Source organism: Leptodactylus fuscus, chromosome 3 (assembly GCF_031893055.1).
Source record: "Leptodactylus fuscus isolate aLepFus1 chromosome 3, aLepFus1.hap2, whole genome shotgun sequence".
NCBI classification, from domain to species: Eukaryota; Metazoa; Chordata; class Amphibia; order Anura; family Leptodactylidae; genus Leptodactylus; species Leptodactylus fuscus.
In genome coordinates, this window is record NC_134267.1 from 113,083,813 (window position 1) to 113,111,318 (window position 27,506).

The 27,506-nt window shown below is 40.4% G+C and overlaps 1 protein-coding gene across 1 annotated transcript in view; it reads left to right on the top strand.

The window, feature by feature from the left end:
* ASCC3 (activating signal cointegrator 1 complex subunit 3) overlaps nucleotides 1-27,506 on the top strand; it is a 454,027-nt gene that overhangs the window by 146,471 nt on the left and 280,050 nt on the right. Inside the window, exons 11-12 of the mRNA XM_075268175.1 lie at nucleotides 2,860-3,024; nucleotides 21,966-22,142. Coding sequence (XP_075124276.1) covers nucleotides 2,860-3,024; nucleotides 21,966-22,142 — 342 coding nt within the window. The remainder of the gene's footprint in view (nucleotides 1-2,859; nucleotides 3,025-21,965; nucleotides 22,143-27,506) is intronic.

Here is a 27,506-nt window from a genome sequence, read left to right on the forward strand (position 1 = left end):
TGTCATCATTATGAGTTAGCCATTAAAAAAGGTATCACCTACTGAAGACTTGCAAAGTTTTTTTGTTTTTTATATTTTATAACCACTGGCTAACACGGTACCAAAACAAACATTTTCCTTTTTCCATCTATCTACACATTCACAAGTGTTAATAGTATATTTTTGTTTATTAACAAACTTAGATGAATAGACAAAAGAGAAATTTTAAATCCAATCAATCACCCTTTGTGGAGGAGTCCTGAAAGGGATGTTATGTCCCACACAGACCCTTGATCGCAACATCCTAAAGTCTGTCCTAGATTATGCAAAGAAATAGAAGGACTTTAGCAAGTGTACATCCACAAAAAAAAATCTGTAGTTAGTTGTCCAAAAAATTTGAAAAAGCCTTCTCGCCAAATTCCTTCAAAATCTATATGCAAGTGGACCTAGAAGAACTGATGCTGTTTTGAAGGCAAAGGGTAATATTGATGTGATATGAATTTATTTTGCTTCTTTTGTTCAAATATGCTAATCTATAGAAATAAACTAACGTTTTGTTTTTTTTTTAACCATTTTTACTTTGCAGCATTTTTATAAAAAAAAGTTTGCAAAACACTATGTTTTCACACACTTTTCCATCTCTCCTATTAGCCTAAAACGCCATTATTTATAGTAGAGGTGATTTGCAGTAAATTGGCATTAGAGGTGATAATGACGTAGTGAATGACTTGGCCAGTTCCCGTCCGTTATCTAGTTAAATTGTAATGCTTATTTCACGCTGTTAATGATAGCAGAGGTATGCATGCATTATTTCTGGTCACTCATTTGCATTTAATAGAATATGAAACAGAAAACAAGTTCTATCTTCCGGTATTTTCTGTTCATGTCATGAATATTATTCCGTAAATGCAGCATAGCTCCAACAAATTACTTAAATAGCTGGGATTACTTGTTTTTCACACCTTGAAAATTGTAATATGCATTGCTAAATGTATTCCATTACAGTTTGCTAATTAGTCTTGTGTCGAAGTACAGCTGCTAATCTCAATGGCTGACATGGTTAATTTCCAAATGATAGCTGTTCCATCTGCACCATCTAGGCCCGGTTTTGTGTAAAGCCATGCTGTTAATGTCTTTCATATAGTTAGCTACTGGTAATCTGACTAAAATGACCTTATGGCTTCTATTTAAAAGACCATTAAGCCCCAAAGCCAAACTGGTGTTATCATGTCTCTATTTTAAGAAGCCTTGTTTCCTGACAGCTAATATTAAAAGATATAAATCTGATTTTTCTGTTTCATTCATTAGGCAGTCTTTTCCATCTGTCCCGAATTTGCACACACATGACCATATGACATGAGATTTGAGTTTATATTCACGCAGGTTTCCACGCTGTAAAATGATAGTGTGTATGTGTGTGTTCATATATATTGTTATTGCCAATAATCAACTGTCTGGTTTATATGTGTGATCTTTCAACTGCACAGATGATGGCAGAGGAAGAAGGATCGGGCAAGTTAAATTTCAATGCTCGGTCCTTCTATTTTCCCTATAGATGAGCTGCCCCAGTGGTATCCTGGTGGTGGTTTAGTCTACTCTCTCAAACCACGCATGTATATGTATGGAACCATCAGTAAGAATATAGTAACTTGGCCACTCAGCCGTCATCAACTTTTTTAAAATTTTATTTCAAAACTGAAAAAGTAGGCTGAACTTTTAACACTTAATAACTACTAGAAAAATGATGACATGACAAAAGAAATACCTATTACTTAAAACTTAGGTTTTTTGCTATACCAGGACTGCCACTTCAATGCTCCTCACTAGTATTGTGTACTTGGCTGCGGTGATAATGTGCCTGTTATTGCTGCAGGCACTTTCTGACCTTAGTAGTGTATGCCTAGAGCAGTCACATGAATAGATGGTGACATTATTGATGTTTGCAGGTAAACCAAGACTAGTTTACAGTTTGGAACTTGGGTAATTTACTTGTTGTTCAGGTCAAACTTTTAAGTTTAAATCTCCTGGGAGCAGTGAAAAAAAAAAAAAAATACCTGTCCCTGGTGTCGACCCGTGCCTCCTGGTTCGTCTACTTTCCCGGGTCTCTTCCAGCGTTGTGCTGAAGCCACTAATTGTCTTCAGCAGTCACGTGGCCAATCAGCGGCCTCATCAGGCCTCAGGAAGGGGACCTGTGATGTCACAGGTTGCGACATTCAGGCCCTTCACTGATTGGCGTTAGTAGTCACAAGACTGCTAAGACCAATCAGTGGTTTCAGCATAATGTCAGAATATGCCGCTGGAACAGGTGAACCAGGAGGCGTGGGACGACACTGGAGCATCTGGGACAGGTGAGTATGTTTTTTTTTTTTTCACTGCCTCCAACTTATTTAAAGGGGCTCTATCATTGGGAAAAGTCATTTTTAGCTAAGCACATACTTGCATAGCCTTTAGAAACGCTATTTCACACCTACCTTTTTTATGTGAATCGCCTCAGTAGTTTTTGAATGAGACCATTTTTATTCATATGCTAATTAGCCTTCTCAGTGCACCGTAAATGTCTGTGTGCACCCTCTGCTATTCTCTAAACTTTAAAAGGGTTGTCCATTTTTGCCTGGACAGCCCCTTTAAAGATCTTTTTTCAGTACCTCCCACTCTGGTCATGTATGACATAGTCTTATTTATTTTAATGAGTTTCTACATTTCTTCTGCTATATATGCTGTAGAGGGAAATATGTGGCCTGTGTTTCAAGAAGGGGTTTTGGACAAATCCTTGAAATATTTGTTCAAGTAACAACCAGCATATTAAAATTAATAACAATTTGTTTGGTAATCCCTGATTTATTACAGATTATGTAAATTCTGTGTAATTTATTCCCACAGATGCTTGTGACTACACCGGAAAAATGGGATGTTGTTACCAGAAAGAGTGTTGGAGATGTCGCATTATCCCAACTTGTGAGACTGTTGATCTTAGATGAAGTACATTTGCTGCATGAAGACAGAGGCCCAGTATTGGAAAGTTTAGTGGCAAGGACATTACGACAGGTAAGCAAATTTCAGTTCTACCTTAATAGGAACAGGGACCGTCATACAATATATTATGGCAGTATTATGAAGTGTCTAAATCCACTATATTACTATATCCATCGATTTCTTAAGAGGTCTAGTTTTCAAACTTAGGTCATTATTTGTGAGTTTTCCCAGTTTTGGTTCTTCAGGGACCCTGCAAATAGGACATGGTGTCTGACAACTATTTATGGGAATTCTGTCCTACAAGCAGCATTCTATCCCTTCTGAGTTCCAGGTGCTTCCATTCATTTCAATGCGTGCGTGCTGTTCGGATCGGCTGATCCGAACAGTACTCGCTCATCTCTACTTTTAACCCTTTGTGGTAATGCAAAAATTAGAGTTCTAAAAAAAAATAAAATGCTGCTTTCCTTTTTTTCCCGACCAATTCTGCTTAACACCTGTGCTCCCAATACCCCTTGGTAAATTTATTGAGGGGCCTAGTGTACAAAATGGGGTCATATGTTGTAAGTTTTTATTGTCCTGACACCTTGACAACTCTGCAAATGAGACATGGTTTATGAAAACTATTTCAAATTCTGCCCTCCAAAAACTGATCTGTCCCAATGTGTGTCCATCCATTAGTTTACCTCCACACGTTGGGTATTTCTGTAGTTTGGAGTAAATGCTTAACAAATTGTGGGGTGCACTTTCACTTGTAACCCTTTGTGGAAAAGTGGGATAAAGCAACATTTTATATGTCCCTTTAAATTTTCCCATCCCAATTCTACCTAACATATTAACAGTGAAAATACTCACTATACTCCTTGATAAATTCCTTGAAGAGTCTAGTTTCCAAAATGGGATCACATTTTGGGGGTTTCCACTGTTTTGGCATCTTGGGGGCTCTATAAATGGGACATGGTGTCTGAACACTATTCCAACAAAATCTGCCCTTCAAAAAGAATCACAGAATCACTTTGATAACTTAAAGTGTGTAAAATTATTACCACATAAAGTGACATATGACAGACTTGAAAAATGAGACCTGGTCCTTAAAATACTTTGAGCTGCGCCCCCAAGCAGTTACTTATTGTCTGGGATATTTTCTAGATCATTACATTCAGCTAATCTAGAATGTTTGATACAGCAGATTCTGATCTTTTAGTTGTGCTTTGTTGACATTTCACTAAAGAACAGATGAAGAAATAGAGCAAGTAAAATAAGTGCTTGTCCATTCTTCTCAAAAAATAGTAATACTATTGTTTTTGCATTGTTTTGCTGTTGTATTTTATTGCATACTAAGTGTATGTTAACTGCTTGACAAGAAGTTGATCATGAAATGTCTCTTAGCTTATACCCCCGGTGTTTAGCTGTAATGTAGAAAAATCTATCAGTAGGGGTCCTGTTTCCTTGCAGCTTCACCAAAGAGGAAATTCATCATTGCAAGGTTCCCATTCTAAACGATGGGTTGTCTTTGTAATGCAGGACAGGACACATTCTCCAATATAAAAGACCACTCTGCACTCCGACTATTTGGAGATCTTTTGAGGATCCCAATGGATCTCCAAATAGGGTATACTGTATTTTCTAATCTGGACAGGCTCTTTAACTTACACCAGTAGTAGAAAATGATTGCATAATTGATGTGACATTTGATAAATTTCATCAATGCATATTCCAGCAAAGCAGACTGACAATCCCATGCTGAGAAATGTCACTGCTAACCATTGAGCATAGTGGCTTAGTGATTAACAGTGCAGCTTTACAGCACTAGGGTACTGGATCCAAGTCCAACCAAGCTATCCTCTGCATGGGGTTTTATATTTTTCCCCATGTTTGCATAGGTTTGCTCCTGGTATTTTGTTTTTCTGCCAAATACCTAAAATATACTGAAACGTATAATGGTTTTCTTTGAAAAACTAACTCTATTAGGTGGTATAACAACCTATGCAGCAGCCACGGACTTCCCTGTGTCATGGTTCTCCCTGCACTTTGGGTACTCTGTCTGAACAAAGTATATTGCAAGTGTTTGTCATTATGTCTTCCCGCTCCTACAATAATCCACATCCAACAATCTTTTTTTCTTTCTTTTTTTTTTTTTTGTTACTACTACCCATGTTTCATTGTCTTTTTTAATTTCCAGAAAATGTCTTATATAAGTTGCGTCAATCCATCAAAACTTGCATAAATATATAGTATTGATTAGAGGAAACTTTTGTAATATATTGTTATCAGGCAGAAATTCTGCTTTCTGTTGTTATCAGGCTGTTTCTCTGTTCCTCCTCTGGCTAAACTTCCTTTCACTCTGAAAAATCATTGCTCTGTGTACCTCTGGACTCATGACTACTCATGTGTATAGAAGTCTATAGAGAGGGAAGATGTAGGCGAAATAGTAACTGAATTGAAGCTTTCTATAAGATCAGTACTTCTTTATATATGTCCTGCATGATATGGGGATACTTGTAGAAGTGATCCTCCTTTAGTAGGGTGTGCATGTCACCTACCAGTTCTGAGGGACTTGCTGTAAAGAACTGCACATATTGGACACACATTGAAATACTGTTACTCCTTATGTTGTCTGGGGTTGCTAGGTGTGGTGGCATAGACATACAAGTCCAGTTTCTTTAGTCCAAAACAAAGGTAGAGTTTATTTTCACTCAAAAATATAGTGCAGCAACAAAAAGAAACAATACAAAAATAAATACCTGCCTGGCTAGGCTCTAACTAAAAATAGAATAGGTTACCTCACCTAGAATAACAGAAATCCAAAAGCCAGTTGAATCATTCAGGACACAGCTCCAAAAATATGACCTCTTTTTTGGCTTTCCAGCCAAGCTCTGCCCCCAGTCTGCTGCTGGAGCTGACTTCTTAAGCCTCCTTGATGAGGAGATTCTCTGCAGCTGAGTCGCTGCCACATCATCCCCAAAGGGTGGACTAGAGGGGGGTGGAATCATCCAAAATGCAATCATATATATAAGATAAGATAATCCTTTAATAGTCCCACAATGGGGAAATTTCAGTGATACAGTTTCATAGATGGTACAGTAGTATATAACAAGAGAGAAACACATACAAGCTCATGGCAGATAGAGAAATCCTAGGAATCAGAGCAACTAAAAAGGAAAGAAACACAGACACACTGCAGGATCATTTAGTTCTCTGTGTGGAGTGTTGTTAATAATAATACAGCCCGACCGTGGTTGGAGGACATGAGGAGGGGTCACAGCATGTGGATATAACAAGCAGAAAACATTTTTGCAGAGGTGGGGGACATATGCAGCTATCATGATAACATGTGGCATATATACACCATATATACATGTATATATTTCCAACCAAACATAAAATATACAGCAATATTCAAAAATGTGCAGTTCATGCTTTAAACACATTTGAGAAGATTGAATTGAAATTGTATAATATACAGTTAAAATTTTTACCATAAAAGTATTGTTGATTAGTTTAATATTTTTTGACTCTTTGATGCCTGGGTTATGATGGAACTCTGGTCTCACCAAATCTAATGGATAGGTCCTGTGTACTATATTCTCTGGGCATTTTGCTGTTGTCTCTGTTAGTATTTTAGACTCCTTTATAGTATATGGGGCTGATTTATGAAGACCGGTTTATTGAACATGGGTCCAAATTTTTCGTGTCAAGGTAGAACGTGCCTCATTTATAATGAGACACTCTTGGCAAAGATTTTAGGCATAAGTTGCACCAATAAACAGATGTAAATGATAATAAATTTGATGGGCCAGCAAAAGGCAAGAAAACTCCAAACACCAGCTATGACATACAGTATATACTATGCTTTGTTTCCTAGCCTTGCTTGCTTGTACTGTATACGTAGTTCTATTAGATTAGCTTTTGAATCTGATAATCTGCTTTATTTCTGTGTCAGACTTAAATGTATTTACTGTATAATAACATATAATAGTGAACTTCTTCTCCACAATTTAACTGTGCCCGATGTCTATAAATATCTGCAGATTAATATGATTTGAAAGCCCTGATAATAAGCATAATTATATGTTACATGATTGTATTTTCTGAACACCGGATTTTCCAGTTTCATTGTATTATGTGTAGCTCTTTTTATAGTTAGTTATGATAGCATCCTCACAAGTTGCAGTAACTTTAAAACTTTCTGGTGTCAATATGAAGAATATAAGATGATAGATTTGTCATTTACTACCAATGATTGATGTCAGCAGAATGACAGTACAGGTTAAAGAGAAAATAATGCCTTTTAGCTTTTCATTTTCAGGATCACCTTTTGTAAATTCTCCATTTGTAATGCTCAGTGATGAACATTTTAGAATTGCCAGTGGATGTTTCATTCTTTTCTAAGGCTCTAAATGAAGCTATCTTAGAAAATTTGCTGGAAGCTTTGGTACAGGACTGTCACCTATGATCCATGGATTTCCAATTACTTCAAGATTTTTTTCAATCCCCTAGGCAAACAAAAATGTAATATTTCATTTTATAGTATTTATACAACATAGGCAGCGTGAAACAACATTGCCAGACAACAGATTCATGGTAATAAAGCCATAAAAATATTTTTTATATACCGTATATACTCGAGTATAAGCCGAGTTTTTCAGCCCAGTTTTTGGGCTGAAAAAGTCTGCCTCGGCTTATATTCGGGTCATTACGGTAATACCGTAGTTACAGACCTGGCATACAGACACGGAGGCGGGTGCCGGGCTGCAGCATCGCCCCACGCTCCTGGCAGAAGTATCGGGGCCTTCTAGCAGAAGTACTGTAAGTACTCCTGTAGTTTGAAATAACAGCATCGCCATGGCGATGCTGCAGGCCCGGCACCCGCCCCGGTGTCTGGATGCCGGGCTGTAACTACGGTAGCTGCGTAGTCTGTAGCTATAATGGCGACCGCTCTGGAAAGCGGTCGCCATTAGAATTGGCACCGGAGCTGAAGGGGGGATCCCCGGCAGGAGCACGTACCTGAGGGAAGAAATCCGCTGCCGGAGCTGAAAGAGAGATCCCCGGCAGGAGCGCAGACCTGAAGACCTCGGCTGTCGGATTTGAAGAGAAACTAAGGCCAGCAGAAGCGCTGAGGGGAAATCCAGGCAGCCGAGTCTGCCGGGGATTCCCCTCATTGCTTTTGCAGGTGACCGAACACAGTTCCCCTTCAGCTCCGGCAGCCGGGGATTCCCCTCAGCTCCTCTGTAAAGGCTCCCCGGCTGCAGTGCTTTTCTTTTGCAGGCTACTCTATGCAGCCTGCAAAAGAAATGACGATTTTTGCAATGTATTGCAATGCATTAGCATTGTAATGCATTGCATTAGTGATCAGACCCCCTGGGGTTCAAGACCCCTAGAGGGTCTAATAAATGCAAAAAAAAAAAATAAGTAAAAAAATAAAGTATAAAAAATTCAGATCACCCCCCCCTTTCCCTAGAGCACATATAAAAGTAATACTGTGAAACACATACACGTTAAGTATCCCTGTGTCCGAAAACGCCCGCTCTACCAATCTATAAAAATATTTTTCCTGTACGGTACACGCTGTAGCTAGAAAAAAAAGTTGTCTAACTGCCCCTTCCCTGAGACTGTTTTTTTCCCCCCACTTGGAATTCAGTCTGACTATAGCCAGGCTAAATATAGGGTATCTTCAGTGCTCCTGTTCCGTCGGGAAGGGGTTAATAGGAGCACTGCAGATACCCTATATTCAGCCAGGCTGAATTCCAAGTGGGGGAAAAAACCCAGTCCTCAAGCTCAGGGAAGGGGCAGACAGACAACCAAAACACCCCCTCCCCTTCCCCAGCAACTACTGCACCCAAAAACTCCGACCATTTTAATTTTTGAAATTTTCCAGTAGCTGCTGCATTTCCCCCCTAGGCTTATACTCGAGTCAATAAGTTTTCCCAGTTTTTTGTGGTAAAATTAGGGGGGTCGGCTTATACTCGAGTCGGCTTATACTCGAGTATATACGGTACATATAAAAAGATGGTTGGTTTTATATCATTTATTTTTTCAATAGACTACCTGCTTTTTCTGTTGAGCTGCATCCATTACAGTTTGACCTTAACATGCTGCAATAATATAATATTTATAAAATATCAGTGTAAATATAATTTAAATCTAGTTCTCAGACAGTATATACCTTTTTGTTCTCTTGGCTAATAATTTTAAGTTCAGTTTCCCATAAAATAAAAGTAAAGATGTGAAAATGGCAGTAAATCACTTGGAATTGGAATCCATAACGTATGCCACTCAGCTTTCAGTTGTCTCCATATAGTGTGTGTACACACACACTTTACTTTTCGGACTATAAGACACACTTTTTTTCACTCTCAAATTTGGGAGGAAAATGGGGAGGGGGGGTGTCTTATAGTCTGAATGTAAGTGCTGGGGGGCCGCGGAGGAACAGGGTGCAGCATCGCGCCACTCTTGCCACCGCCGGCTTCCTGCAGCGGGGCTTCTTGCTGCGTCAGATGTAGGACAATGTGCGGGCCCTGGGCTTGTGGGAGAGGGTGCCCACTAAACCTATCCCAGCAGGTGCTGTTCTATTATGGCAGGTGCTGGGTCTGTAAAGATCATGGCAGCCACTTTGCTGCAGAGCGGTCACCATAGCTACCGTATCTCCGCTGTAATGTACACCAGAGCCCCAGAGCTAATGCCCGAGATCAGAGTCCACTCTGATCGCGGGTATTACTACCTCAAAGATCCCCCTCACATAGTATTAAAACTGCCCCAGGGGCCGGTCCCCACAACGCAAAAACGCTGGTTATTCCAAAACGGAAACACTGGCGGTATCCCTATAGGTATAATGAAAGCAGAAAGTTTGCAGACTTTCTTTGAAAAGAACTGCAGAAAGAACCGTGATGCATTGACCTTGCAGTTTTTCCTGCAGCACTTTTTTGCTTCGGCCCGCTTTGTGGGGTCGTAGCCTTGCAGTACCTGCAAATTTAATTAGATTGAGACTAATCCCATCCACACATTGCCGAAAACAAATGGTGTGGAAAGTAGTGTTTTCAAAAGCGCCTATGTTTTTGAAAATCGCAACATGTCAATTATATCTGCAGAAACGCTTACGCTTTCCCTATGAGTTTAATAAGGGATGAAATTTTTTTGGGAAAAATTCTGCAAAATCGCAATAAAAACACTGCCTAAATTCTACACCATTTTCATCCACAATGCCTCTTGGTTGCATTTACCAGGATGTGATAGAAAATGTACATTCCTGAAGATAAAATAGTGTATTTGCATACTCCTTGTTTTTCCTATTTGTACATTTCTTTCAGCTGGTTACATGTCTTAATACATTGTATCTGATAAGATCTGTAGTTTTACTGCTACCCTTTAAACTGACAGCATTCTTACAGAGTACAGGAGTGTACAGATTGATCATCCGCGTCCTGTTTCAGCAGAGCAGCATGAGTCCTGCTTGTTATTTTACATCTGTCAAAACAAGGCTGAATTGTAATGTCCATTTCATGACATTTTAGCCTGCAGTCAGCTGCCTATATAGCATGGGCAGAAAACATAATGCTGTCGGAAGATGACTTCTAAAGAAGGTGTTAGTATGTTTGAAGTGCTTTGCTGTTTTTATTTTAATACGATGTGATAAAAAGCAAAAATGGAAAGTGGTATATCTCAACAAGTTGTGAATTCAGTGTTGTATCTGGGACTTCCAACTATCCAGCTGTTTAATGTATACAAGCCTGTGGTGATATGTAACCTAATGACATTTACTGATACAGTATAGAACGATTAATTTGTATGTTTCAAGCTTGGTCCTGCCTCCTTGAAATAGCTTTTTCACCTTGTAGATGTAGTTCAATTTATGCCATGTATGGGAATTTGAGTATGGCCTAACCAGGTTTTTGTGCTTTGGCAAGGCAATAAGACAGTTTATATAAGGCAGTTTATATTGTGCAACTATATATATATATATATATATATATATATATATATATATATATATATATATATAGTTTACATAATTTTTGTTACTTGTAAACGCTGTTATATTGGAAATTCTACAAGGCGCCTATATAAAAGGTTAAGAGAACGTGCTAGGTCAATCAGAACGGGAGATGGGGCACCGAGGTTGGTTCAGGACAGTAGAGAGCAACATCAGGGCCATACGAAAACATTTGGTGTGGAACAAGCCACTGTACCTTTTAAGAGGTGGCAACAGAAATAGACTGCTGTTAAGAAAGGACGCTAGATGGAGTTTGTGTGCAAATACTGCTGGACCCTCGGATTAAATGATAAAATAGATGTACGTTTTTCTCTAATATTCTGAAGTTTAGTGCACTTAGTATACATAAATGTCATGGGTCCTCTGTATATTGTTGAAATTGATAAAGCTCCTGTATATGAAGGGTTAATGAGTTGTCTCCGGTTGCCAGGCAATGTTTTGGTGTTGGGCTGTGGTGCTAATTTGGGGGCAGGGTCAGTGGGTGTGTTGCCAGTGGTTTCCCGATGGGATTACAAGTTGTATAGTGTGGTGGTCATGAGGTAGTGCTTTATGTGTGAACCAGTTGTCACCTTTACCATCATTACCACCGCTATACCACATGTGGGAAAGAGAGCCATCTGATATGGACTTCATACTTTATCTCCCCTGAGGAAAGATTTTAAAGGATGACAGAATGAGAGGCTGTTTTTACTTGAAATGGTGAGAGCAGCCCTGCAATTTGTTCTATATTCTTTAGGAATTTAGAGTAACGTAGTATCTTCTGGATAATTGAAGGGGTTATCCAGCTTCCAAAAGTTCTCTCCAAATACATCCATGCTCCTCCATGTATCACTGTTGTCTGTGGACAGTTTACATGACTCCTCTCCCTGCTCTCACTCACTGTGTACCCCTTCCTTCTCACTATCTTTACAATGAAATCACAGGTAATAAGTCACTCCCACTTCTGAGGTCACATGCTGCAGTCATGTTTTGTTTGAGTTCACATGCACTAATTTAGCAGACTTTTGGTTTTGGTTATTTTTCACTGAATTGTGCAGCCTTAAGTGGTTGTCGGGGCTGCTTTTTTTAATAGCCTAACCTCAGGATAGGCTCCATATTGGGCTGACACCCAGCCCCAGGATCATGTGCATGGACTCGCTACTGCCCAGTACACAATATGGAGCTTGAAGCAGTAAGCCCTGTCCTTTGTCTAGTGGCCCGGTGGCTTCACTGCAGCTCACATTTCATTGAAATCAATAGGAATGAAAGTGCTGAGCGCTATACAGCAGATGGAGCTTTCTGCTTCCTACCCTGTATTGTTTACAGGACAGGCTCTGGACGCAGCTCCGCACAGATGATCGGTCTGAGGACCAGGTGTCAGTCCTCTATCCATCATATATTTATAGTCTATCCTGAGTATAGACCATAAAAAATAGGCCCAGACAACCTCTTTAACTCAGATCTCAGACATGTACAAACCTGCTTCTAAAATACCGTACAATCTAAAAGACGTCAGTGATTGTTATTAGACACGATTTTGCAACTTGTAGACTCCCTCGGCAAAGCCTCACAGGGTGTTTTTAATGTGAAAATAACAGGACTACATTGACACTACACTTTCTCATTGATCAGAATACCGAGTGAAGGGACTGAGGAGGAAGAAGTTGCAGCTCTAACCCCACACATAATCTTAGCGGGCACAATCTTTATGTACTGGATACTGTAGCTCAGCCACATTCACTAAATCCTGCATACGAGCTCTAGCAAACCTGCGCTCACAACTGTGTGATCCGATTGATTCTAGTGCCACGTGTTTGATATACCGTGTGCAAACCCATCAGTGGTTACTTTCTAGCCTACCAGTCTACCCTGGGGTTTTAAACCAAAATCATTTGGTCCCTCTTTAGTCAAATCAAATAGTGACACTATCCGGCATTAAGTACTGACAATAATAGTTACTAAATATTGTAAGAACATTTTTAGTTTTTGGGTGGAAATCCTCTTGGAGGAAAAATAATCACAACTTTCTAATTGCTAAAGCTGCAGTCAACAATTGCTGGTGTGCTTGACATTTTCTGTAGTAATGGAGATTGTACTTCACATGTAGCTATTTCTTAATTCTGTAAAATTGACTCTTGAGGAGCTGCTCTGTAATTACGGCTAAGTATGGTATGTACTTTTAATTTGTGTTGATGATATAAAAAGAAGACTTGTATGGTTTACTTGGGAAAAATGCTATTAGCATCTTTTTTTCTCCTAAAAATGCACCACTTCTGTGCCATTGGCCCCGGACTCCAAAAAAATTTAGTGAGAGGTTGTCTAGGAAACATTCAAAACTCCCTGGAGGCTGGAGATAAAATGAAATGACACTACCTACTCAGAGTCATCAATTTTAGATATTGTGTCCCCCATTCCCTCTGGTTCGCAGACTGGAAGTGTACAGAGTTAAGATACTGCTGTGGTCAATTGCTGGCTTCAACAGTCACATGCTGGGTACCACTGACATCAATGCTAATATGTACATCAACATTAGTACAGAGCACTCTGGGTTAAGCAAAATAACAAACATCTATAAGACAGAAGGTCAGAACAGGAAGCACAGGTATGTGAGTCAGAGACAAGCTGGGATCAGACACAGGTATTTAACAGAACAGGGTCAGGACAGAAGTGGAGTCAGGAACGTCTTGCAGTCAGTATGTGGGAAATCTACAGAACACAGTAGTAGGATACACGGCACAGTAAGTAGCACATTATGAACCTGCATTGCTCTAGTGCCAGGACAACACCTACAACCACTTCCCGATATCTGCTCTAATAGTACCACAAATGTCTGGTCTTTAACCCATTCCTGACATCATCTGTAATAGTTTGGTGGGTGCTAGATCTGTGAAGATAGCAGCCAATCTGAAACCATAGCCATTGGGTCTCCGCTATATTTTACAGCAGAGACCCGAAGCTAATGCATACAATTAGAGTTCACTCTGATCACGGGTATTGCTTTCAGTTATACTCCCAAAGTGAATTGTAGCTCCCTCCTACCTTTCTCGTTGCAACATAGCAAGATTGAGGGAGCTGTCCTGTGGCAGCCAGGATCCTAAAGAAAGGCTTCCAGGACTGTCATAGGAATATAACAGTGTATAATTATTATAACTATTATTATTTACAATCATATTTACAATTGTTTATCATACTATAAATATACAATTGTATTGCAGTCTATGCGATATCCATTCAAAGATTGCAGGTTCAAGCCCCCTAGGTGGATAATAAGACAAATTAATTAATTAAAATTCAAGTCACCAACCTTTCTCTAGATTTTGAAATAAAAATGAATAAGCAAACAAATTATACATCCCCGTATCCAAAAATGCCCAATCTACAAGCATATAAAAATATTTTTCCCATAGGACATACCACAGTTTTTCTTCAATTCCACCCATTCTGATTTTTTTTCCAGTACATTGTACTGAATATTAAATAGTACAATTTGTCCCGCAAACATTAAGCCGTCATATGGTTTTGTGAAGGAAAAAACAAAATCGAAAAATGCCTGCGGCAAGAAGGGGTAACATATGGTGTCATCTCCAGGGCAGTAACTCTTTATGTTACCTCTGCCCCCTTTTTGTTAACCCCTATGTCATTCCCTACCCCTCTTCTTACTTTTTAATGTTAGTACAGCTCCAGTGTGTTAAAATTACAGGAAGCTGCCTGCTTTCTAAGGCAGCCAGGACCTTTCTGAAAGCTGCCAGACCTTTCATAGTAAAGTACCTATGGAGGTGTTATGCAGGCCTCTGTAGGTTCCTAGTTATTTTCCCATAAACCGCAATGAAGTTGTTTTGCAGTCTATGGTACAAGTGATCTAATGATCACAAATTCATATCCCCTAGGGGAAAAGTGTGTGTGTGTGTGTGTGTGTGTGTGTGTGTGGGGGGGGGGGGTTAAAAAAATACACTTTGTCTATAATATATATTGCAATAAATAAAGAATACATAAATACATTAGGCATCCCTGCATCCAAAATTGCCTGAAGCATAAAAAAAACAGTGATCCCAACTAGATAATGTGAGATATTCCCCAAAATCGTATAAATAAAAACTAACACTTCTCAATATTGAGACTAAAATAATTTATTGCAGTTTTCAACATTTTGAAGTTTTGCAAACATACCGTAACTAGAAATATGTAAACTTGTTATTGCAGTGATCATGCCAATGCAAAGAATATAAGAAATATGTAATCTTTTACCATGGTAAAGATGAAACCCATAACAACATGTCCCAATTTAAGTTTTTCTGTTAATTTTGCCTGATTCAGAATTTGTTTCCAACTTCTGGGTACGTCATATGGAATATAACATGGTACCTGTAGGAGGCTCTGGAAGGTGGAAAGAAAAAAAAATGAACATGAATAAAAATTAAAAATGGCTGCAGCAGAAACAGGCTAAAGGCCAAAAAAAACAAGGAAAATTGTAAAACGTGCAACAATCAGCTTATTAGGAGTGTTATGCTCTATTGGACTGAAATATTATCTTATCTTATTGAAGAGAGGGGGAAAAAAAGACAGCATTTTTGTGTTATACTATGACGTGACAGCAACCAGATGGTAATATCAGTTGTTAGATAAAATATGTGCCTTTTGTATAAAAACAAATGCAAATGTACAGTGACTCAGCTGCCAATAGCATCTAATAAGGCAGAGCTGTCATTTTACATAGGTAAGTCGGATAGTGACCCTACAGGTTGCTGTGGAAAACTGATCTCATTTTTTACATTGGTTGTAAGACATGAGGCCTTCTATTTAATAGGAATTTTATCGATTATTTCTAGAACTAATGTAAAGAAAGAAGGGATATTTAAATAGATAACAGTAATACCATTCTGCTGTCATTTAGAATGCAATATGTACTTGACCATATTCGCAACATTCTTGTTATGTTGTCTGTGTGACAGAGAACTGAGAGTAGCAATGTCACTTAGTTTTCAGGCGCAAGTACAAATATACTATATATATATATATATATATATATATATATATATATATATATATATATATATACACACACACACACACAGTGGGGCAAAAAAGTATTTAGTCAGTCACCAATAGTGCAAGTTCCACCACTTAAAAAGATGAGAGGCGTCTGTAATTTACATCATAGGTAGACCTCAACTATGAGAGACAAAATGAGAAAACAAATCCAGAAAATCACATTGTCTGATTTTGTAAGAATTTATTTGCAAATTATGGTGGAAAATAAGTATTTGGTCAACTACAAACAATCAAGATTTCTGGCTCTCACAGACCTGTAACTTCTTCTTTAAGAGTCTCCTCTTTCCTCCACTCATTACCTGTAGTAATGGCACCTGTTTAAACTTATCAGTATAAAAAGACACCTGTGCACACCCTCAAACAGTCAGACGCCAAACTCCACTATGGTGAAGACCAAAGAGCCGTTGCTGAGATACAGCATTCCAAATACAGTGCCCCCCCCCCCCCCCCTTAGCCAATACAAACCTGCAAGTCTTTCACTCATATTCCAACTGCAATACACACGGTCACTCCACATGCACAATACAACACTGATATCCAAACTGAGATACACGCATCAGAGGATTAGATACACAGATCAGCACACAGTATCACATGCCAGAGGATTAGATACACGGGTCTGCACACAGTCCCACACACCAGAGGATTAAATACGCATTTCTGCACACAGTTCCACACACTGAAGGATTTGATATGTGCATTTGCACACGGTTTCACATGCCAAAGGATTAGATACAGGCGTCTACACACAGTTCCACACTCCAGAGGATTAGATACGTGCGTCTGCACACATTTGTACACGCCATAGAATTAGATACACGCGTCTGCACACAGTTCCACATTCCAGAGGATTAGATATGCGCGTCTGCACACAGTTCCACATTCCAGAGGATTAGATACACGCATCTGCACACAGTTGTACATGCCATAGGATTAGATACACACGTCTGCACACAGTACCACATGCAGTAGGATTAGATACACGCGTCTACACATAGCTCCACACGCCAAAGGATTATATATGCACGTCTGCACACAGTACCACACGGGGAGGATTAGATACGCGCGTCTACACACAGTACCACATGCCACAGGATTAGATACGCGCATCTGCACACAGTACCACATGCCGGGGGATTGGATACGCGCGTCTACACACAGTTCCACGCGCCGTAGGATTAGATACGCGCCTCTTCACACAATACCATACAGGGGAGGATTAGATACACGTGTCTTCACATAGTTGTACACGCCATAGGATTAGATACACGGGTCTGCACACAGTCCCACACACCAGAGGATTAAATACACACTTATGCACACAGTACCACATGCCATAGGATTAGATGCGTGCGCCTGCACACGGTTCCACATGCCGAAGCATTAGATACAGGCGTCTACACACAGTTCCACACTCCAGAGGATTAGATACACAGATCAGCACACAGTATCACACGCCAGAGGATTAGATACACGGGTCTCCACACAGTCCCACACACCAGAGGATTAAATACGCATTTCTGCACATAGTTCCACACACTGAAGGATTTGATACACGCGTCTGCACACGGTTCCACATGCCGAAGGATTAGATACAGGCGTCTACACACAGTTCCACACTCCAGAGCATTAGATACGTGCGTCTGCACACATTTGTACACACCATAGGATTAGATACACGCGTCTGCACAGAGTACCACATGCCATAGGATTAGATACACGCGTCTACACACAGCTCCACATTCCAGAGGATTAGATACGCGCGTCTGCACACAGTTGTACACGCCATAGGATTAGATACACGCGTCTGCAGACAGTACCATATGCAGTAGGATTAGATACGCGCGTCTAATCATAGTTCCACACGCCAGAGGATTAGATACGCGCCTCTTCACACAATACCACACTTTGGAGGATTAGATACGTGTCTCTGCACACAGTACCACAAGCCAGAGAATTAGATACGCGTCTCAGCACACAGTATCACACAGGGGAGGATTAGATACGCGTGTTTACACACAGTACCACACGGGGGAGGATTAGATACGTGCGTCTACACACAGTTCACATGCCATAGGATTAGATATGCGCACACAGTACCACATGCCGGGTAATTGGATACACGCCTCTACACACAGTTCCACATGCCGTAGGATTAGATACGCGCCTCTTCACACAATACCACACAGGGGAGGATTAGATACACGTGTCTTCACACAGTTGTACACGCCATAGGATTAGATACACGCGTCTGCACACAGTACCACATGCCGTAGGATTAGATACGTGCATCTACACACAGTACCACATGCCTTAGGATTAGATACACGCGTCTACACACAGTACCACATGCCGTAGGATTAGATACGCACGTCTACACACAGTACCACATGCCGTAGGATTAGATACACGTCTACACACAGTTCCACACGCCGTAGGATTAGATACGCGCCTCTTCACACAATTCCACGCGCCGTAGGATTAGATACGCGCCTCTTCACACAGTACCACACGGGGGAGGATTAAATACGTGTGTCTGCACACAGTACCACACACCAGAGGATAAGATAAGCGCGTCTGCACACAGTACCAAATTCCGTAGGATTAGATACGCACGTCTGCACACAGTACCACATGCCGTAGGATTAGATACCCACGTCTACACACAGTTCCACATGCCGTAGGATTAGATACGCGCCTTTTCACACAATACCACAGGGGAGGTTTAGATCAGTACCACATGCCAGAGTATTAGATACGCGCATCTGCACACAGAGTCATTAGATATGCGCGTCTGCACACAGTTTCACTTACTGGAGGATTAGATACGCGCCTCTTCACACAATACCACACGGGGAGGATTAGATATGTGCATCTGCACACAGTACCACACCAACAAGGATTGGATACTTGCATCTAAACACAGTACTACACGGGGAAGGATTAGATACAGCTTTACTCCAGGTATCCATAACAACTGATCACAGGTTTTTCACTGACATCCAAAATGAGATACACATAATCGCATGACGCTTATGGACATACACACAAACAGCATACAAAATACACCAGTGCAAAATTGGACAATTCTTATGGGGCCACTACACAAACATAAAATGTAATATACCCGTGCGAAGCCGGGTCCTCCCTCTAGTATATTATATATTTATATTTTATCAAATCAATGAAAATCCTTTTCTTATACCCAGCCTATGTAGTATCTACCAGTATTTCTTTAAAGGGGCTCTGTCAGCAAAATGATGCTGTATGAGCCCCACTTATGCGTGAATAGCCTATAAAAAGGTCTTTTGCTAATGACGATCTTACCATTTTATACACTGATGAGATAAACTGAGTTCAGGTACATGGGGGCTTGGTCTGGTGGCAGAGGTTGCTGGACCACTAGGTTGCTCTCCCTGTAGGTGCTGTGTTGCAGTTGTGGGGGTCGCTGTGCAGCGCCACACCCAGTAGAGTAGGAACCCACTATAAAGAGGTCGCTGTGAAGTGGCTAGTGGACTTATACACCTTGGTCAATATGTATACTAAGAACCTCATGTTCAGTATTGTAGAATTTGCTGAGAAGCACTAGATCAATGTATAAGACTGAGATGTGCTGGCCATGTCTTTTTTTTCTTTTTTCAATATATATGATTTCAGGTATATGACTAGAACAGTGACTTAAATGTTCTACTTTTATATTATACTAGCAGGAGGACCCGGCTTCACATAGGTATATTTAATTTTTTGTTTGTGTAGTGGCCCCATAAGAATTGGCCAGTTTTGCACTGGTGTATTTTGTATTTAGTTTGTGTGTGTCCATAAGCATCATGTGATCTCATTTCGGATATCAGTGAAAAACCTGTGATCGGTTGTTATGGAGACCTGGAGTAAAGCTGTGTGTATGTGACCTTGTGTAACAGTGTCATCCACAGCGCCCTGACCTTTTAAGGCTGACTTAAAGTAGTGAAGAAAATGGCTGTGTTGCTATGGAAACCTGGAGCAAAACTCTAATATGTGGTACTCTGTGCAGAGCCGTGTATCTAATCCTCCGGCGTGTGGTACTGTGTGCTGACGCACGTATCTATTCCTCTGGCATGTGGTACTGTGTAGAGTGGTCGTATCTAGTCCTCTAGTGTGTGGTACTGTGTGCAGACGTGCGTATATCTAATCCTCCGGCATGTGATACTGTGTGCTGACCTGTTTATCTAAACCTCTGGCGTGTGGCACTTTGTGCAGACGCACGAATCTAATCCTCTGCCATGTGGAACTGTGTGCAGACGCACATATCTAATCCTTTGGCATGTGAAACTGTGTGCAGGCGCGCGTATCTAATACTGTGGCATGTGGAACTCTGTGTAGATGTGCGTATCTAATCCTGCGGCGTGTGTAACTGTGTGCATTGGCGTGTATCCAATCTTCCGGCATGTGGTATTGTGTGCAGTGGCGCATATCTAATCCTGCGGCATGTGGAACTGTGTGCAGACGTGCATATCTAATCCTCTGGCGTGTGGTATTGTGTTAAGACGTGCGTATCTAATCCTCCGGCTTGTGGTACTGTGGGCAGACGTGCATATCTAATCCTCCAGCGTGTGGTACTGTGTGTAGATGCGCGTATCTAATCCTCTGGCGAGTGATATTGTATGCTGACCTGTGTATCTAATCCTCTGGTGTGTGGTACTTTGTGCAGACACGCGTATCTAATCCTTTGGCATGTAGAACTGTGTGCAGATACGTGTATATAATCCTCTGGCGTGTGATACTGTGTGCTGACCTGTGTATCTAATCCTCCAGCGTGTGGTACTGTGTGTAGATGCGCGTATCTAATCCTCTGGCGAGTGATATTGTATGCTGACCTGTGTATCTAATCCTCTGGTGTGTGGTACTTTGTGCAGACACGCGTATCTAATCCTTTGGCATGTAGAACTGTGTGCAGATACGTGTATATAATCCTCTGGCGTGTGATACTGTGTGCTGACCTGTGTATCTAATCCTTCAGCGTGTGGTACTTTGAACAGACGCGGGTATCTAATCCTCTGGCATGTGGAACTGTGTGCAGACACACATATCTAATCCTTCGGCTTGTGGAACTGTGTGCAGACACATATATTTAATCCTCTGGTGTGTGGAACTGTATGCAGACGCGCGTATCTAATCCTCTGGCATGTGATACTGGGTGCTTACCTGTGTATCTAATCCTCTGATTTGTGTATCTCAGTTTGGATCTCAGTGTGGAATTGGACATGTGGAGTGACCGTGTGTACGGCAGTTGGAATATGAGTGAAAGACTTGCAGGTTTGCACTGGCTAATGGGGGGGGTCAGGGTGTTGGGAAAGCTGTATCTTCGGAACGGTACGTCCAAGTGAGTTGGGGGCCTAGTCTTCAACCTTCCCGGACACCTGAAGTATCTGTGTGCCAAATTTGGTGAAGATCGGTCCAGTCGTTTGGTCGTGCATAAAGAACAGACAGATGTCAGACAAAAATTTATTTTTATAATATAGATAAATCATATGCAGAAACAATTGCAAAAAAGTCTAGGGAGCTTTCTTTATCTGTGAATAAGTCCAGAGGGATGGAGCTTGTACTCTTGTTTCAAGAGAATCATCATGTTAAATGTTAGTAGTAAAATCGAGACAGGCTATTAGGATGGGTGTGTCTGCTTTCATCATGCTGAGAAAAGTGTTCTTATGTATTTTAAAAGGGATCAATAAGACAGGACTATAGTTTAGATTCAGAAGACACAATGTGAGAAGATAAAAAAGCTTACTGCCCACTTGGAGAACAAGACAGATGGACTGATTAGGGAAAAAAAGCTCCAAAATGATCAGAGACAATCCAGAAATCGAAGGATGCATGTTATTTAGCATTTTGTACTTGGTGACAAGTCCTCTTTAACAACCCCATCATTTAATAGATGAATGTATTTCTTTTATAAGCCTTGTATTAATCGTTTACATTTTTCATTCATTGATTTATTTATCTTTTCTGTTTAATGTTTTAGGTGGAATCAACACAGAGTATGATCAGGATCTTGGGCCTTTCAGCAACTTTACCCAACTACTTAGATGTTGCTACATTTCTTCACGTCAATCCTTATATTGGCCTTTTCTACTTTGATGGACGTTTTCGACCTGTTCCTCTTGGACAGACGTTTATTGGCATAAAGTCTAACAACAAGGCAAGTATAAATGTTAAAATCTAGTAGGTTTTTTTTTTTTTTTTTTGGCTGAAAATGGGTCTATAAATTATGCTACCTATGTGTAGAGATACATACCGTATATACTCGAGTATAAGCCGAATTTTTCAGCCCAGTTTTTGTGCTGAAAAAGCCCCCCTCGGCTTATACTCGAGTCAGCAAAAAAAAAATATTTTTTTTTTTATTTTTTTTTTGGAGGGTGAGGGGGGGGTTTATGACCAGCCACAATGTCAATGTATAGAATCTCCCATAAAATAGTGCAAAAAATTTAAAAAAAATAAAATAAATAAAGGTTCTTAATCCTTCCTTTCCCTAGAATACATACAAAAGTAGAAAATGACTGTGAAACCCATACACATTAGGTATCCATGTGTCTGACAGTGCCCTGTCTACTGAATATAGGTTATCTGCAGTGCTCCTGTTTCATCAGGAAGGGGTTAATAGGAGCACTGCAGATACCCTATAGTCAGCCAGGCTGAATTCCAAGTGGGGGAAAAAAAAACAGTCCTCAGGCTCAGGGAAGGGGCAGACAGACAACCAAAACACCCCCTCCCCTTCCCCAGCATCTACTGCACCCAAAAACTACGACCATTTTAATTTTTGAAATTTTCCAGTAGCTGCTGCATTTCCCCCCTAGGCTTATACTCGAGTCAATAAGTTTTCCCAGTTTTTTGTGGTAAAATTAGGGGGGTTGGCTTATATTCGGGTCGGCTTATACTCGAGTATATACGGTATTTGCTCTTCTGTAAATGTTCATTTTCAACAATAAAAATTAAAGAGCAAAAAGTAAATAAAGATATAAAAAAAAATGCTCCAACATTTGCTACTACAGGCTACTACAGGGTGCCGGGTCTGTATTCGCATTGTGAAGGCTAGACTGGTGTATGAGCGTGCACGCAGGGCCGGCGGCATCTCGCCGCTTGGCTTTGCATATGTGACCCTGGAGCGGAGCGGAATAACAGCATCGCTTCTGCGGCTGCTTGCTTCAGCGATGTTGCTGGCTTCACCTGTGCCGGCATCTAACTGTCCCCAGCATCCGCCTCTCTATTACAGCGGATGCTGGGGAGTGTTAGACGCCGGCACAGGTGAAGCCAGCAACATCGCTATGCTTCTGCCCTGCATGAAGCAAGCAGCGGCAGAAGCGATGCTGTTATTCCGCCCCGCCCTAGTAGATCTTTTGCCTTGGTCAGCTAATAAAGTAGCTCACACGCTTCAAAAGTGTGAGCACCCCTGATCTAGCAAATGAGAGACTGGTTTTGTATAGTCTACATTCCCATCAAAAGCTACTAGAATATACTGCTGTGCAATTAATTGCAATAGGAGCTTTCCAGGAGATGCAACATAAATGTTGTCAGAGACCAGGGCACTTTAACTACAGCGTTATGGGGTAAATTATCTTTATATTTTACACTTACAATTTGTAATATTCTTAATGATTTTTATTGATATTACTTCGTTCAGTTCAGTAAAAAGCCAAACTTACTACAAACCTTATACAGTTTCAACTAGCATAGAAAGTATTTGAGCTGCTCCAACAAGGTAATCTTGTGAGATAGTATAAAACAAGTAATACACATGAGACAGTTGTCTATCACTTCTATCTTTGCTGACTCGCTTATACAGATGCATGCTTTCATATAAGTCATATCAACTACTATCATATGAGTCTGACAACAGCTTATCTACCCATGTAACAAAGTATCGGGCATTTGTAATTCATCTGCCTGAGTCTTATGTAGTCCAAAGTATCACAAAGGTGCCTCATTTGTATTAATACATAGAGGTGTTTATCTCAAAAAATAAAACTAGCACCCAAGCATCCATTCTCCTCCAATTGGGCCTGTTAGTTGTGGTGCTTGATGTATGAATGAATGAATGAATTGCTAACTGGATGGTCTTCTCCACCCATTGTCACTAGGGGGAGAATTTGTACTGCTTTGACGTTGACCAATCAAATGGGAGGTCTCAGAGAAACGGATTATATCCGCATGGGAATACCTAATATGTTTATTTTTTTCTTTACATTGTGTTTTTTAAAATGTAATAGTGGTTTTTTGAACATTTTATTATTTATTTTTTATTCTTTATATTTAACCTTTTTTCCCAACTCTTGCAGCTAGTTTTTAAGTTTTTTGTTTTATAAAAGTGGGGGAGCACCTTAATATGATCCATTGGCTTACATCATCAACTACAGGGGCTAGGCAGCTGTTCACTACCTTATTTTAGATCTTTTTATGTGCCATTGTTATCCTTTTTCTTATTATTTATTTCACAATATTTTGAAGAATAAAATATTTTCTAAGCTAGCGCAAGTCATTTACCCGAACTGTTGTGAATAATTGGTAAATCAGCCAGTGCAATATCACACCAAGAAACAGGTATCCTGTAAAATGAGTTGGCTTCAAAGCGCAATTGCATCTGATTACATTCTTGTCTCATTTTCTTTTATGAAGTTTCTTCGCGACTGTCACATACACATTGAAAGTCTCATTAGTCTTGATATTATTGCGCTCACTGCTTTCAAACAGTATTTGATTCCTATAAAACTACTTACATGCTGCTCTCTATTTGTGCCATTGTATCGCTGGTTTGTCCTGTAAACCCAACCACTGTTTTATGCACAATTTCTGGAACACTCTGTAAGTGTTAAGGGTTAAGTAGCCTCTTCATTTGCATTTCTATAAAGTGAGATACCTGCTAACCAGAGGGAGCATTTTCAAGTTTATACACAAAAGTATAGTTTGCCATATGGCACTTATTGCAATGTGCATATTTTAACCTTCATTAATTGTATCAAGTATCTGTCTATAAAAACTGCCATTGCCTCTCCTTAATTATCCTTACAGATTGCGATTTGGCTGCACATTGGAATTAAAATGAATAGCTTGATAAAGACATGTAGTTGGTTGCTTAATTGTATCTTTGCAAGTTGACCTTGTTTTTACGAGGTACCAAATGACAACTAAGCAACAAGCTTGGTCTGCTTTCTGGAGTAAACCAAAAATTGCACCCTGATTTTATTTAGATTGGGTAGTCAGTGAAGACATACAGCATTACATTTTTCTGTTACTATCATGAGTATTACACGTTATTCCTTCCCTGCATTCCAAAATTAATAACTATTTTATTAGTGTGACGAGTTGTGCTTTCAGTTGGCACCATGTGGTACATATGATGTTTCTTATTAGCTTTTATTAACATTTTTTAGGGGTCCTTGTGAGAAAAAACGGGAAAAATATCTGTGTAAAGAGAGAGATTAGCTTTCAGCCATCTTGTCCGCGTATACTCCATTTTTCTTTCACCAACGTCTTGTCTCTCTCACGCAGCTACTGTGAGAGACTTGCAATTGTGTTTTCTTATCATATTTAGGAAAAGGTTGGAATGTTGCTGAGTTTCTCATAACTGTTACTTATTTTCTCATAACAAATACAGATTGTCCATTAGATATGAGATCAGTCTAAACCAGTTCTAAAGATCAAGGACAAGATCATGCATTTTGGTGTTTTGTGCAGATACTTTCGTAAAACTAAAATGGATGATATGGACAACCATGTGTTAACCCATGAATTGTTTATACACGTATTTATCATTTGTAAACACCCATTATCAGTGGCATGACTAGGAATGGCGGGACCCTGTGGCGAACTTTTGACACCCAGAGTATAATAATCGGAGACCCGGGGGAATAAAAACATAAAAAAATTACTGTTTCTTACCTGTCCTCAGCTCCTACGCTGTCTTCTCCGCTGCCGTCCTTCTGAAATGACGTCAGACGTCACATGACCCGGGACGCAGGCCGGGTTCATGTGACGTCAGAGACGTCAGAAAGGACGTCAGAAAGGAGGCCTGGCAGGATCGTGGAGAGGTAAGTAACAGTGTTTGTTACGTTCCCTTACCTCTCCCGGGCCTCCAATCATTATACTTGGGGGTCTGCAAAGACCCCCGAGTATAATGATAGTATTTGTGGGGCCCGCGGTGTCACTTACCGATCCCGGCCCAGCCAGGATCGGTAAGTAAATAGGGCCTGTAATGGCCTATTAAAAAAAAAATGCAGCGGTAGCGGCTGTCACCGGGCCTCCTAATGGCCCGGGCACTCTGGCAGCCGCCTCCGCTGCCTCTACGGTAGTTACGTCTCTTCCCATTATATACTCTCACCAATGATAATTCATATTTTTCTGTCATGTATCAGATTTGCAAAAAGCCATAAATTATCTTCCTATAAGCTAGCAATTTTTAATAAAGATTTGAACACCTATGATTTACAGCATCTAAGCGTGTCTGTTTCTGTGTGTGTTCTCGAGCTCGGCAACCATTTTCTTTTAGTTTGGAACCTACAGCACAGGCTCCCTGGTGTGTTCCCCCAACACTATCATAATTTTTTGCTTCTTGTTTTTATGGCGTTCACGTTCCATTAAAAACGATATGGCAACTTTGTCCAGCGGGTCATTAGGATTACGGTGATACTATATTTATGTTGATTTTTTTAATGTTTTACAGCCTTATGCAAATAAAATGTCACTTTTTCAAAAAGAGCGATTCTCCTGGGATCACTATATTTTGACACCTTTTTGGCTGTTTTGTTGACTGAGTTATCTCAGAGCTCTTTATTTGCAGGGCAAGTTGTCATTTTTATTTGTTCTAATATTTGGAATGTATGACTTCTGGAGTCACGGTACATATCCCTCAGATCTCTGACATATGTGTGGCCCAGTGCCGATCTTGAATAGGCTTCAGCCCCTGGGTGGGTTGTTTTGGGCTCGTTACTGGGTCATAAAAGGCTTCAGAGCCTGCAGTTGACAGCCTGGGTCTGTCCTGAAACACAGTGAGTCTGGTGAGACTGTATAGTGCTCTTTTTGTTGATTTGTTTGACTGGTAGTGAACCACCTGTACAGTTTGTACTTATTGTTTAGTTAGTGCTCAGACAAGCAGGGTTTTGGTGCTCATTTCTATAGCTGAAGTTAAGGCTGTATTTTATTTTGCTTATTTATTTTTTGTGCCTCAAGTAAAGGTTTATTTTCCTGGGTTTTTTTCTAAATAAACCTGTTTGCACCAAATTTTGTGCCCCCGTCTCTGACTGGTTGGGTCCACACCATTGCTACTAATGAGCTACCTTCCCTACATTTGGTGCTTCTGATATGGGCATACCCAATTTAAACAGTCTTAAAGAGACATACACCCATTTTTTCCCCCCTCTTCTATGTCCTGGATGAAGGCTGCAGGAGATATTAAAAAGGAGACCACTAGCATGGAGAACTTTGTGAAACTGTTTAGGTAGGTCAACCTACAACAGCAGCAAATGTCACAGCAGCGACAAGCCCAGATGGAAGCTGAGAGGCGACAGCAGCA